The sequence below is a fragment of the Phyllostomus discolor genome, chromosome 12, assembly GCF_004126475.2.
Source record: "Phyllostomus discolor isolate MPI-MPIP mPhyDis1 chromosome 12, mPhyDis1.pri.v3, whole genome shotgun sequence".
Classification (NCBI taxonomy): domain Eukaryota; kingdom Metazoa; phylum Chordata; class Mammalia; order Chiroptera; family Phyllostomidae; genus Phyllostomus; species Phyllostomus discolor.
In genome coordinates, this window is record NC_040914.2 from 73,000,274 (window position 1) to 73,015,114 (window position 14,841).

The 14,841-nt window shown below is 51.9% G+C and overlaps 1 protein-coding gene across 2 annotated transcripts in view; it reads left to right on the forward strand.

The window, feature by feature from the left end:
* NECAB2 (N-terminal EF-hand calcium binding protein 2) overlaps nt 1-14,841 on the forward strand; it is a 30,119-nt gene that overhangs the window by 10,715 nt on the left and 4,563 nt on the right. For both annotated transcript variants that reach the window (XM_036012280.1, XM_028501870.2), the window contains exons 6-10: nt 7,678-7,814; nt 10,383-10,501; nt 10,708-10,787; nt 13,839-13,892; nt 14,513-14,625. In XM_036012280.1, coding sequence (XP_035868173.1) covers nt 7,678-7,814; nt 10,383-10,501; nt 10,708-10,787; nt 13,839-13,892; nt 14,513-14,625 — 503 coding nt within the window. The remainder of the gene's footprint in view (nt 1-7,677; nt 7,815-10,382; nt 10,502-10,707; nt 10,788-13,838; nt 13,893-14,512; nt 14,626-14,841) is intronic.

Genomic DNA, 14,841 nt, shown 5'->3' on the forward strand with positions numbered 1-14,841 from the left:
TGGTGATTGCACCTTCTCCATTGCAGCTCAGGTGAGCGTAAACAGCCCACCCCAAGCTTCATTTCCTGCCCCTGGCTCTGTACCCCCACTGGGCTGGCAGCTCCCAGAGGGGGCAAGCAAGCTGTGTTCTTCCTCTGCATCCATGGAGAAGGGGTACAGTGAATTTCCTGAGGCTCAGAAGGGTAAACTCTGCAGAGTTGTAGCCAGACAGCCATACCTGCTGGCTAAAATGAGAGGGGAAACCAAGTCAGGGACCTGTCAGAAGGTAGAGGGCACAGCATGGGACTTCAAGCCCACCCAGGAGTGACCCGAGTGTCAGTCAGCCAGGAGTAGGGGCAGCCTCTTGGGCACATCGACTAAGGCACCCTGGGAGTGGGCTGTGCTGTCAGGGACACCTAGACACCCAAGGGCTTGCAGCCACCGTGGGAGTTCAGAAAAAGCCAGCACCATCTGCTGGGTGAGGACAGGGAGCTAGGCTGTTGAAGCTGATGCGGACTCTGGCCCTCGAGGTCCATGTGTTGTGGCTGCAAGGAACAAGTTCACATGGACTGCAGAAGTCCTGTGGAGAAAAAGGACGGCATGGCCGCTCTCTGCGTGAGAGAGAGCCCCGACCCCTGCCTGGACAGGCTTTTTTTTGTTGTTTTTTTAGGTACATTGCATTGAGGATGGTCCTCATTTACTATGCACAGGTTCGCTTTAGGTGGTTACCTTTTACAGATAACAAAGGAAAGAATGTTGCTACTAATTACTTCAAAGAGAAGGATATTGCAGATCAAGGGGAAAAGTGGTTGAACTGGTTACACTGCATACTTGGGAGGTTTAGGACAGATTTTAGGAAGTTACTTGCAGTAAACATTTGCTGCCTCAATCCAGGGTGAGGGAGTTTTAGCAAAAGCAAGCCTCATAGCAGCCTAGGTACAACGTAGGCCTGGTTCCCCATGGGAAAACCCATCTGTGGGTTTGGCTCCTGTGTGCCGACGTTGCTCCCTGTCAGTTTTCCAAATTGGGGACTGGGCTACATTCGCCACTGCCACATAGACAGGTTCCCTGTAGAAGTCAGCCAGGCCTGACTGAAGGACCCAGAGCCAGTCACTCCCCTTTCTGAGCCTCGGTTCCTCCATCTGTGGAATGGGAGCATTCACTTTGTGGGATCCTCATGAGGATTGAATGAAGGTCTCCGAGCTGCTTAGCACAGAAACTGGCACAGAGCAAAGGCAACCACTAGTTTTTATGATTAGGCTTCTCTTGCATGCCTAGGCACGGGTAAGACTAGGTCTGTACATTTTTTCTTTTTTCTTTCTTTTTTTTATTATTATTTATTTTTAGAGAGGGAAGGGAGGGAGATAGAGAGAGAGACAGAAACATCAATGTGCGGTTGCTGGGGGTCATGGCCTGCAACCCAGGCATGTGCCCTGACTGGGAATCGAACCTGCGACACTTTGGTTCACAGCCCGAGCTCAATCCACTGAGCTATGCCAGCCAGGGCTACATTTTTTCAAATGCTACTCAGCTACTGCTCTGCGGTACATCAGAGGACTTTCTTCCCATACCCTGAAATAGCTGAGCCGCACCCTGAGCCTCCACCACTCACATTTCCAGTGTCATGCTGTTTTGAGTCTTGGTGTTTTAAAGTCTCTTTTAGTAACATGTAAAACACACTCCCTTTCCTCATTCATCCTGTAGACTGTTTGCTATTTGGAAGTCCAAGGCAGGCAGTGGGTTACAACGGAGTGGGGAAGACCCAGACTCTAGAATCCGAATCACCTTGTCAAGGGTGTCGGCCCCAGACCTGCTCCCAGCATGCTGTGCAAGGTGCACCATCGCCCACTCGGGTCTTCTTGGGGCTGAAACCACCTCCTTGAGCCTCTGTTTCCTCATCTTTCAATGGGGCCACTTCTCGGCAGTGTGGTCCCGAGCTGTTGATAACATCCATAGTTGCTTCTGGGTTTTGGTCGTAAACATTTCCGAGATGTGCTCTGAGTCTTCGCTCCGCACAGGACGTTGACATCTACCAGCACAGCGTGGACTCTTTTGGGAGATTCTGCTCTCATTCATCATGCATGTTTGATGCTCAGTACGGCCTGTGGAGCGTTGTTCGTGGTGGTGACAGTAGGTTGTTGCCACGGCAACTGGCGTTTCTTGCATATTTCCTAACCAATTTTGGGGTGTAGAAATGCAGAATTCCTTTTGTGGATTATCTCGCATGCATCTCTTGCATCTGTTGGTTTCAGATGACTTGTTTGCTTTTGGCCATATGGAGCCAGGCCATCAGCTGTGAGCGGCAGCGGCCGTCTCCTCGTTTCTGCGGGTTCCTCCTAGTTCTCGCTGTGCCCCTCGCACTGCCCCGGATCCTGAACACCGCCATGGTGCTGGGCCGGGCGTCCCTGTTCTGCCTTTGATCTTCAAGTGCATCTCTCTAGTATTTCTCCACTAATTATAATATTAGTGCCAGCTCTTAATTTAGGATCCACTTCAGCCTGCTCAAAAATTATTTTTGCATTCCCTTTGTTAAATTTTGTCTTTGAAGGTGGTAGTGAAATTTTTCAAATGCCTTTTTGGTCTTTGTAAAACAATCCTATGAGTTTTCTGAAGCTATTGATGGGGTGGATTCTATTATTAGATTCGCTCCAATTGAACAGCCCTTTAGCTTGCTGCGATAAACCCTAATTGGGGCATTATTCTTTCATCACATTGCTGAGTCCTTGTCACCAGCTGAGCGTTTTATCTCTGTCTCAGATCGGGCACCGAAAATCGATGACACTCTGGGAATGAATTGTAGGTGGCCTTGAATATTTTCTGCGTGTGAATCAATCTCTCTAACAGGATTACTTTTCTGTTCAAAAATAGAAAGAATTTATCTATGCAGGTTGGGTCAGGTATCAAATGGGGGGAGATTATTTTAATAGTTATTTTAAGGTCAATCCTAGTTTTAGTTAATTTTTTTTTACTTTTTCTGTCCATTTTAGTATAGTTTTTAAAAACTCTCATGGGCATGATCAGTTTTATGATCAATTATAAAATTTTTTTAAAGATTTTATTTATTTATTTTTAGAGAGGGAAGGGAGGGAGAAAGAGAGAGAGAAACATCAATGTGCAGTTGCTGGAGCTCATGGCCTGCAACCCAGGCATGTGCCCTGACTGGGAATCGAACCTGGGACACTTTGGTTCCCAGCCCGCGCTCAATACACTGAGCTACGACAGCCAGGGCTGATCAATTATAAAAATTTTTTTAGAAATTTAAAATGATACAAAATAGGCACTTAAAGCACACTAAGTCCAATAAAACACTCTGTATAGCTCAGTTCTTGTTTTAATTTTTGTCCTCTTTTGCTACATTTTAAGAACTTATATTTGGCAGAGTTTTGCTCGTTGTTCTAATATCAAGCTCCTGACACATTTATTTAAATTTCATGATGTTTCCTCTGTATTTCTAGTCTTTATCATTCTTATTTTCTTCTTCCTGTTTCCTTTGGTTTATTGTTGTTGCTCTTCTTCTTTCACATGTGAACTAGAATGCTCAAGTTTTTTGTAATAACGTTTGAATTCACGCATTTACCTTTGAACGACACATTCCCTGCAACCGCGGATTTTAACATCACTCTCCAGCAGTCTCCGCCCTTGGCTGTCCCTGAGGTCACGCTGTTGGGGTGACCCCAGTGACCGGGAAGGCTCCCACTCTGTTTTTGTAATGTGTTGTGATTTCTTTGTGACATATTATTTCATTTATTTTATAAGTATCTCATGGGTGCTTGAGAAGATGTGGACCATATTTTCAGAATGTAAAATTTAACAATAGCTATTTCATTGTTATGAAACCTATGCTGTTAAAAGACAACTTTGCAAAAAGGTAAAACTGTGTCCCTCGGACAAATGTAAAATGCACATATATCCGTGATCTCCTTTAACTCACTCATTAACGTGAGAACCAGTAAGATGTTGCACCTGGTGCAAAGGGGACTCCAAAGCACACACGCTGTGCATGTGGGCAACCAGGAGAGTGTCAGGAGTCTGTGAGTAGATGCCCTGTCTGCAGGGCGCGATCCGTCGTGTGATGCGGACACAATTCTGATGCATTTCTGTGGATGGGAAGTATTTGCATCATTACCAATCTTTTTGTCTTCAAGTTTTAAAAGGAGCTGCAAAACGAGGAAGATGTAGATAACCCAGGAGGGTGTACTAGACAGGAAACCCAGTAATCTTCTCAGCCCATTTTAAAGGCTTCCACATTTTTTCCTCACAGTGTCTTTTGCCCTTTTGTTTAATTTATCTGTCCATGGGACAGTGATGAGCTAATTTCTCACACTGAACTGTGGTTTGCAATTTATGTTTTTAATGTTTTTTCTTATATGTTTAGCCATGTAGCTTGATAACTATAGACCTTTGATACATGTTTTTATTATTTAAGTGGTACATATTCAACATGTAAATTTCAGGAAGTAGAGAAAAGAATAAAGAAAAATTTTGATTCACTCCAATTCCCACTGTCCCTAACTACTACTCACATTCTAGTTTATTACCTCGGAGCCTTTTCCCCATGTGCATTTCTTTAATATAGTCAGTATTGTTCTGTGAGCAAAAATTTGTTTTCTGCTTTTTTTCCCTAAGATTTTTTAACCCTTTTCCCCTTAAAACTGTTCAGAAGCATTGATTTAAATAATATGAATTAAGTTTACTTCCTATACCTCTTTTGTTGGGTGTATTAGATTTCCAGATTTTTGCTGTTGAATAACACCAGGTCATAAATATGTGTCCACATTTTGCATTATCTCTTTTTTTAATAAGACTTTTATTTCTTTTTAAGATTTTTCTTCATTTTTAGAGAGAAACAAAGAGAGGGAGAAAGAGAGAAACATCAATGTGTGGTTGCCTCTCATGCATCCCCCACTGGGGACCTGGCCTGCAACCCAGGCATGTGCCCTGACTGGGAATTGAACCAGTGAGCCTTTGGTTCACAGGCCCATGCTCAATCCACTGAACTACATCAGCCAGGGCTGCATTATCTCTTAAGGAACGTTGTCAAAAGTGGGGAATTACTGGGTCAAAGAATATGAGCAGCACCAGGCTCTTGATAGAAGGTGGAACTGCTTTATGAGCGGCCATGCCCATCTGGGCCCCCTGAGCCGTGTTCAGCGATACCCTCTCCCCTGCACACCCCTTCCCTGCACGAAGATGTATTAACATCAGGCCCTTATTACTCATTGCACCTTTTGTCATTACGTTGTCACCCTGAGCATGTAACACCTTCTCATTCCCATTCTACCGCGAGGGTGGCACTGCATCTCACCCTGCTCCCCTGATCAAAGTTGGTTGTGGAACCTGCAGGCTCTTCTCCATCAGTTATCTGGTTTGCAGGTGCCTCCAGCTGCGTCTCTCCATCGGGAGTCCGGGCCGTGGTCCATGTGGTCTGGCCTGACTGCTGTCATTACCTCCCTCTCCCCAGGTGCTCATGCTTCCTCTCTTGGACAGTCTGTCTTCTGGTGGTCGGTGTGGTTTATAGCACTGATCATAATTTCGAAGATGAACATTCCAGTTTTCATTCCACTAGTGACTTCTAAAACATACGTTGTTAACATTCATAATTCTGTTTTTAAACCTAGCGAATAAAAATACGTCCTATTCCCTTTTGTGGAGTTAAAGAGATTTTTGAGAGTTCCAGTTATTTTTCCACACTTTCACACTCTATTGATTTAATTTGGTGTCGTTAAAATTTAACAATTAGTGACTAATGTATTTTATTTCCTGACCTCTGCAACCTCAACGCTTCCCGTGGGCAGTCGCCGTCACTTCCCAACTTTCCTGTTCAAGAATCCCTCTCGGGCTCACCAGCCCAGACAATTCGGGAGAAACTCCTAGGCATTCTTTGCGGGAACGGCGCTCATTCGGGAAAATTTCATAGATTTGCAGATTTCTGAACATCTCCCTGTTACACTGCAAATGAGTAATTTGCCCATGAGATGCAGAATTCCTAGATCTGATCCTTTTCCTCTGGAATCTGTGGAGCTGGCTTTAGCTGAGGCAGCGATGGTGGTGGAAGAGAAATCTGTAAAAGCTGCATTTTGACTCCTTTGAAAATAACTTGTCTTTCTGGAAGTTAACTAACCAGCTACACTCTCGGACCCCTGAGCAGACACACCCTCACTCACTGACCTGGGCACTTCTAACCCACTGACTTGAGCTCACTTTCCTGCTGGATGGCCTCTAGCAGCCTTTCTCTTTGTGTTTAATTTTTTTTTCACCACCAAGGATCTTATTCATTTTGGGCCATTGTTTGTCCAGAGCCCATTGGCCACTGGATTGTGTGTGAGTTCACCCGTCTGCCAGGAAGGAGAGCTGACCTTGCAGGGCGTCAGGCTCCCAGGAGCCCGCAGATTCGTTCTCCCCCCAGCACGCCCGGTCTGGCGGTCGGCCCAACTCATTCCCCTTCACAGCGCCTCGTCCGGGTGCTCCCCTGCTTCAGCCTCGCTGCACCGCACCCCTCTGCCCCTGCTCCCCACCCCTGCCTCCATTTCTCTGTCTAGCCATGTTTCCCATAGTGTAATTATTTCTAATTAATTCCCAGTCAGAGTGATGGATGGTTTAATTTGATTTCCTTGAGAGCCCTGTGTTCCCTTGCCTCGCCCGAGACCGGGCAGAATTCCAGAATTCCCCGGGGCAGGTGGCTGTGGAAGGTCAGGCCTGGCGGGGGAGGCAGGAGAGCAGCGCAGGGGATTGGGACCGGCGTCTCCCAGCACCGTGGCATGTTGATTGCCCTCATCCTTCAGTGCCCCGGCTAAACCAGAGCCCTCTCCCTTCCGCTGTGAAGCCTTGTGCAGCCAAGAGAGACTCGGGGCTCCAGAAACCCGAAGAAATGTCTTTGCTGCAGACTCTTAACAAAAGGGGACATTCTGTCTCAGGTCTCCAGAGCAAACCTTACAGAAATCCCTCTTTGTCCATCTTTTCCCCAGAGTCCTCTCCTCCTGGCCTCTGCTCTCCCTCATTTCCCTGCAGGGCCCCCTCCGGCCCCTCCCTCTGAGCGCTGAGGCTCTGGCACTCTCCTTGGGGAGCAGTGCAAGCTCTCGGCTGCTTTTCATTCTCCCTCATTTGTCTGACTGGCAGGTGTGAAGGCCCAGGAGCCCGAAGTCCTCCCTGGAGGGGGCAGGGGGAGGAGGTTGTGAATTCTCCCCGAATATTTTACCCCGTCCGCAGCCACCTCAGGAGCAGCCCCACTGATCGCCATCCCCACCACCATCGTCATCACTTCATCATAACCACGGCGACCACCACCATCTTCGTTAACGTCACCACCCCTTCCGTCGTGTCACTGTCTACACTGTCACCCCGTCACCATCTTTACTGTGGTTACCACCATCGTCTTTATCACAGCAGTGGCTGTTTGTTAATTTGCCACGTGACAGGCCCTGTGCTGAGCATTTTACACGTATGTGTATTTTGCCATTTAATCCTCACTGTGACTTTGAAAGGTGGACACTGCAGTGACTGCTGGCCTGGCCATAGAAGTCCCCGAGCCAGTAATCGGTGAAGCCAGGGTTCAGACCTTGGTCCCTGAGTCCATGGGAAATAGCGGGTTGGGCCCCGCTTCCCACAGACCTCGAGTGTTCCCCCAACTCTGTCCGACCCCATACCCGAGTTTCCTCCCTAGCCCTTTCACCTCCTGTGTTCCTTCTCTTCCCCACACAGGTGTACGAGGGTGGGAGCAACGTGGACCAGTTCGTCACCCGCTTCCTCCTGAAGGAGACGGCCAATCAGATCCAGTCGCTGCTGAGCTCCGTGGAGAGTGCGGTGGAGGCCATTGAAGAGCAGACAAGCCAGATCCGGTGCGTCCAGGGGACCTCGCAGGGCCACGCGGGGGCACGCTGCGCACCTACACGTGCCAACCTGCTGCTCGGGGCAGGGGTGTCTCTGTGCCTGAGAGCTGGGTGGCCGTGGGCAAGCTGCTGCACACCTGTGAAATGGAGACGGTTCTGTACCTACCTCCTCAGTGCCCGTGAGGACTGAACAAGGTACGGTCCGCTTAGAGGGACACCCGGGTGCAGGCGGTGCCCAGGGTGCAGGCAGCATGACCTACAAGGCATACGTACAGTTACCGCTATTTCCTAGACGCTAATCAGTTTGCCACAACCCCACACCACGCACATTATTTTTACTTGACTATTCTGTTGCTTGACTTATTTTTGAAAACTGGCAATAAATTTTGGAAACTGTATGTGGTTACCACAACTGGAAAACAAGCATCACGGGCCATGGACGAAGTCACTGTAAAACTTGGCACCTGCTGTCCGTGGGCGTCCTGAGGCCGCTCCCTACGGGGGCCTGGACCCCGGCACTGCGGGCAGAGCAGCACCAAGTCAGACCTTCTCAGAGGGCTGAGGAGATGTGACGTGGAGTGGTTTTCTCACAGTGTTAATTTTTTTTAATTAATTAATTTATTTTTAGAGAGGGAAGGCGGGGGGAGAGAGAGAGAGACAGAGAGAGAGGCAGGCATCGATGTGCGGTTGCTGGGGGTTATGGCCTGCAACCCAGGAATGTACCCTGACTGGGAATCGAACCTGGGACACTTTAGTTCCCAGCCCACGCTCAATCCACTGAGCTACGCCAGCCAGGGCTCACAGTGTTATTTAGTGCTAAGGCCTTATCTGCGTGCCCTCGAAGCCACGGAACAGCTCCTGGGGTCCCCCCTCTGCTTGGAACACGGTGGCGGAGGCGAGCCTTGTGTCTGGGCAGGGATGATTCTGGCTCAGCAGTGCCAGCTCTGGGGGGCCACGAGCCCTCGAATTTACTGTCCTGAGATGAGACCAACTTCTCCCCGCCTGTTCTTTCCAGAGCACCTGATGTGCCTGGCATAAGGGGGGAATAAAGATAGACGGGAGCAAGAGCCAGGTGTGTGGGTCAAGCATTACTGATGTTTGAGTTTCTGTGTGTGGCTGCAGGTTCCCCAGGCAGAGACCGGGCATGGCAGGGTGCCGGTTGCTGTGGGATGGGGGTGGGGGGGTTGTTTTCAGTAGCTGAGGGGCTTGGCAGCAGTCAGATGTGGCTGCAAAGCTGCTGGATGATACTGCTCTGAGCGCCTGCAGCCCAGTCCCCTGGGAAATGGGAAAGGCAGATCCCTGGGGGCAGAGCCCAGAGCTCTGCATCTGTGATAGGTCTTGTGATTCTGAGGGTCCCCAAAGTTCGCCACAGCTCTGGAAGCTGACAGAGATTGCCTTCCTTTTTTGTCACTATCCTGATTCAAAACTTGCCATTTTTATCCTGCGGTAGAACAGATAAGACGGCTGCAGGATTTTCGTAGCCGATTTCCTATGCTTTCCTAATTCTATTGCATGTCCGCCCACACACTGGGACCTGACTTTGGGAGGCTGGTGGCAGGGGGAGGCCACCCCAAATCTCAGCTGTTTCAGCTCCCCTGGGCTGCAGGTCCCCTTAGGCCATTCCGTTTCCAGGCCCTGAGGGTGCTATGTTCCATGGGCACAGTGGTGGATCAAACCCCGCTGCCCCAGGGACTCCCACTGCCCCCGGTCATGGTCACATTTAATTTGCTGCTGGTTTGTAGAGCTGCTGGGATGGACACCTCAAAGACTCCACGTCCTCCTGGTACTGTGGGGCAGCTGGGCTTGCCCTCTGCACAGGGGAGCTCGTGAGCTCTCAGGTTCACAGATTCCAGAACGCAAAAGGCAGCGCTTCCTGGAAGTGTAAGAGGGCGGGACCGTGCACATAGGAGTGTGTATGTTGTATGTAGACATGCATGTCAGTGCGTATTTGTATGTTTATGCTCAGTTTTCCAGCATCTCTTTGCACGGGGGTGTTCAGACATTCGCTGAGCATTGGTTGAGCCCCTGCTGTTGTGCCAGGCACAGGGCTCGGTGAGCTGAGTGTGCCTGTTGGGGGCCGTGCACGTGTGGGCACAGCAGTGCGCGGGGTAGGGGTTGGGGTGGGGTCAGGCCATCAGGCCCGGCCCTTCTCTCTAGGGCCTGGCTGAGGTCAGAATCACAGGTTTCGCTGTCTCATCACGTGCCTCCTCTGGACCCTGTCTTTAGGCTCCCTTTTTTCAAAAGGGAACAAACCCAGCCCCCGCCCCGCCCCCCCCCCCCCCCCACAGGGCACTGAATGGACTCCTAGTGAGGCAGCCAGGGATGGGCCGCTGTGAGCCATTCAGCCGGGGGCAGGGGCCCGGAACCAAACCTCCCCTGAACGGGGCATGGGCTGAGTCCCTATCCAGCTCTGCCCCGCTGGCTGCGTGGTCTCGGCCTTCACAGGGATGGGCTCCATGGAGTAAACTGAGCACGTTTCAGCGCACAGTGGGTGCTTAATGTCGGTCAGAGCAGCACAGAGAGGGCAGGGCACTACAGCCTCCCTCACGGTGTGTGTGCCTCCCACTCCCACTGCAGCCAGAACCACAGCAAGCCCGGCCCCGGCGCGGTGCAGACCTGGCACGGGAGCCCCACTGCCCCCTGTGCCCCCGGCCGCAAGCTCATGGCCACGGGACAAGAGAAGAGCCCGCCTTCTGGTAAGAGTTCGTGGTGGCCCAGGCTCAGGGGCATTGGGTGGGGGTCCCGGGGGAAATTCTGACAATGGCCCACATGGGACCTGGGCCTTCGAGTGGGACCACAACTGGGAGGGAGAGGGCAGGGCTTGGCCCCTGGGGAGGCTGAGAGCTCCCATCCCAGAGGCCTGGGTCCGTCCAACATCAAGGTCTCTGTTCCTCTTTTCCAGTCACCTCAGAGCCCAAGGAGGAGGGCCTGGAAGCCCAGATCAGCCGTCTGGCAGAGCTGATAGGACGGCTGGAGACCAAGGTAGGGTTGCTCAGCCCTACCTCCGCCCCTCCACAGTCCCAGCCCCCAGGGAGGGCTGACAGGCCAGGAGTTTGGGACAGAAGTCAGGGAGCCTTGGTAAGACATCACCCAGTGGGGTGGGGGAAAGGGCATGACATGGACAGACCCCAGAACTACGTCCCTTGTACAGGCTCAAGGAGAGCTGCCTGGGGGACGATGGGGCCCTGGAGAGATGGGCAGGCAGCCAGGGAGGGGGTCTCGAGGAGCACATGGTAGCCAGCAAGATTGTAGGAGGCAAGGCGACAGAGCTTCAAGGAGCTCGAAGGGGCCTGGGCCAGGAGAGCTAAGACACGGCATGGTAGTGAGGAGGGATGGTGACATCCAGGAGGGATGAGTCACAGCCTGAGTGACCAGCAGCCTGCAGCCTTTGAAATGCGATATGGCATGTCTACAGGTAATAGAAAATGACCCAGCCTGTACAGAATCATGTTTTCTGTGACAGCTCGTGCAGTAGGTACCCACAGTAAGGCCGTGTCCATTTCCCAGGGCTGCCATCACCACTTACCCACCACTTAACCGTACACAGGCCAGGGCTTAATCGACATCCATTCCCGCACAGCTCCAGGCTGGCAGTCTGAGATCAGGGTGTGGGCGGGGCTGGTTCCTTCAGAGCCCTCCCGCCTTGGCTTGCAGACAGCTGTCTGTTCCCTGTGTCCTCACACGGTGTTCCTTCTGTGTCTGTGTCCTAATCTCTTCTTATAAGGCCACCAGGCATATGGGATTAGGGCCCGCCCCTGTGACCTCATTTTAACTTAAATACTTCTTCAAAGGCCATATCTCCAAATGTAGTCATATTCTGGGGTATGGGGGCTTGGTCCTTCAGTTGGGGAAAAACACAACTCAGCCCATAACAGTGATGATTTCTTGGAATAAAGAAAACTGGTTGCCTTAAAGTTTCCAAACAGACTCAGGCATCGGACTGCCCTCTTTGAATCCTGGCCATACCACTTAACAGCTGTGTGACCTTAAGCCAGTGACTTACCCTCTCTGAGCCTCAGATGCTTCCTGTTAACAATAGAAGGGAAAACAAGGACTATTACTGTTCCCAGGGTTGTTGTGAGGAATAAATAATGTCTTAATGGCTTAGCACAGAGCCTGCTGTGAAGTTAGCATTTAACATTAGCAGTGTTAACAATTATTATTAGACATTCTGGTGCCAAAAACTATACAGATGTACGTACCATATTTGTATACCTACATAAACCAAGTATCTCCAAGCCCTGAGTTGCAGCAATTTTACATTTCTCTGACTTCTCTCAATTTCTTACATCTTTTGCAAAAGGGCAAAAAAAAAAGTACTTTGATGGGTTTGGGGGTTGGTTCTGAGGTATTTGATCTGGCGGGGAGGGGGGGAGACTTGGAGGGAAATGGCAGTGATCCCTCCTGCAGGGCTGAGGCCAAGGTGGGATCACCCCTTCTGAGAGCCGCTGCTGGGTGGAGCAGTTCGTGGACCCGGTGGCCCGGTTGTCATAACAACTCCACCGGAGCCTGCAGAGGGAGGCTCTTTGAAGCTTATTTTTAGCGCCCTGGTCGCCTTAACAACCGGCTGGCTGGCAACTGTGAGCACCTGGGCATCCTGGAGATGGGGCGGGGCCCTACTCGCCGGCCTCTGATTGGCCCAATGCTGGACTGGCTCCGGGCCCCGCCCCCCACAGGCCAACCGGAGCCATTCCTGGCTCTGCCTGGGGCTGGAGGATGGAGCTCTGGGGTCGCCAGGCTTCGAGCAGGTATGAGGGTACCATTGTGACTCCCCCATCTTCCCCTCATCCTCATCCTCCTGTGGCCCTGCCAGCCAGGAGAAGCCAAGGGACCCAGTTACAACCCCTGCTCTCTAGGAGACCACCTACAGGGTTGTAAAACAACGGTAACAGACTTGCCTCTGGCAAACACACCTTGGCTCTTTACCTACAAAGCAGGTGTACCAGCTGTGTAATTTACAGGGTCTACTGCAAAATGAGCATGCAGGGCCCCTTGTTCAAACATTATTAAGAATTTCAAGGGGGTGACTGCACAGGTCACAGGCCAATATATCTGCCAGGCTGTTTTCCTTAAAAACAAGCTGGTGGGCCACACACGTGGTCCATGGGAGCAGAAAGACCTGGGGGCATGATTGCAGCAGAGACCGAGGCTGTCCTCGGGAAAGACAGACAGGGCTGGGCGCGGAGGTGGCATTTATTGGGGGTGTCTCCACGTTATAATGGGGAGAACCAGGATTCTGTGTCAGGGGGAGAGAAGCCCCGGGGTGAAACCAGGCTCCCTTTGTGGCCTTTGGAACCCCGGTTTCCCTGCTAAAGTAGTGCCCACTGAGCATTCATGAGATCCTGGGCCCTGTTCTGGACACCAGCCTGTGGTCGTAAACATCTTGCAAGGGTCCCTGCTCCCTCGAGCTAACAGTGGGGCACACCCACCTCAGGGAGTCTGGAAAGTTAACTAGGGTGTATTGGTAAAGCATTTAGCCCAGGACCTGTAGAAGGCCAGGGAAAACAGACACCCCGTTCAGACCGTTAGATTTAAGGGGCACCGGGGTTGAGACTGAAGTGATTTGTAAGTTGACGTGGACTCGCAGTGCTGTTGCCGACAGTTACGGTAAAGGACCAGCATCTTGGATTCGGGACTCTTGTGTCCCCATTGCTGCATCTCTCCAGACCTGCCTGCCACCTGCCCCCTGAAACATAGAGCTTCCTTCATGGCTTCTGCAGTAGGTCCGCTTGGTCTCTCTGGCTCCCAGTGTCCCCAGATGCCAGGGCCAGAAGGGGTCCCCGCCACTTCTGATATGGTCGGCCTCCCAGCCTGGCTTCCCAGGGTGCTCTCTGAGCCAGCACTGTGCACACAGGGTGGGCTGAGCCCTGTCCAGCGAGGCCTGGCCCCTGGGGAGCTCTCTCTAGCCTGGGAAACTCCCTGGGACCTTGGCGCAGATGGGCTGGAGCTCTGCTGTCGTTGTGGTGGTCCTGGAGGCCTCTCGGGTGGAGGTGGCCTTTGTCTCCAGCATCGCTTCTTGCTTTGTTCTTCCAGACCCTCTGGTTTGACCTGCAGCAGCGCCTCTCGGATGAAGAAGGCACCAGCATGGTGAGGGCCCCTCCCCTGAGGCCTTGCTTCTCCTCCTGTGGCCCCATCCCTGCCTGAGCCCAGGACTCAAGATGGCTCGATGGCCGTGCCACCCCCCTCCAGGGACCACCATGTGGGGAGATGGAGCCCCAGCACTTGGTCACCCTCCCCTTCCACGGTGTTCTTTGAGACACCAGGGCTTTGATCAAAAAAAGGCTGGCCTGGAACACAGTGATCGACAAGACGCTGACAGCACAGCGTGCATTCACTCAGAAATGAGCTTCCCTGGTCACTGGCTTTGTCGCGTCTCAGACCCGACACCTTGCAGGCAGCTCTGGACCCCACAGAGCCTCTTTAAACACCCTTGTCCATTTTTCAGCGTTCATGGGGCTGCTACCTACATTTGCCTTTTTAAGGTCTTATTCTTTTTAGCCAATGTTCGTGTGTAAGAATGAAAAATGTGTGCACACGGGCTTTTGTTTATTTTGACCAAATTGTCCTGTTTTCTCCGGTGGGAGGTGCAGGGAGGCTGGGTCTTGGGCTCTACCCACAGGGTAAGGGTTGTGTGGGGGAGGGTGCCGTCAAGGAGCTGGCAAGGGCTCACCCCCCCCCACCCTCCCCACCCCCCCGTGGCCCCACAGCATCTGCAGCTGGTCCGGCAGGAGATGGCTGTGTGCCCCGAGCAGCTGAGTGAATTCCTGGACTCCCTGCGCCAGTACCTGCGGGGCACTGCTGGAGCCAGGAACTGCTTCCAGTGAGTAGTTATGGGGCTGGATGGTGGTCAGGAACTCAGCCTGGGGGTGGCAGACAGGGCAGGACCACCCCTGAGGACAACCTGTACCCCAGGGAAGCGCCTAGCAATGGTGGTTAGGAAAGCGGGGTTCAAGTCCTAGGGCAGGCTCTTCTCCACTAAGCAAACATGGTGAGTGAGGTCATCTCAGCGTGCCCACCTGCGGAGTGGGACCACTGG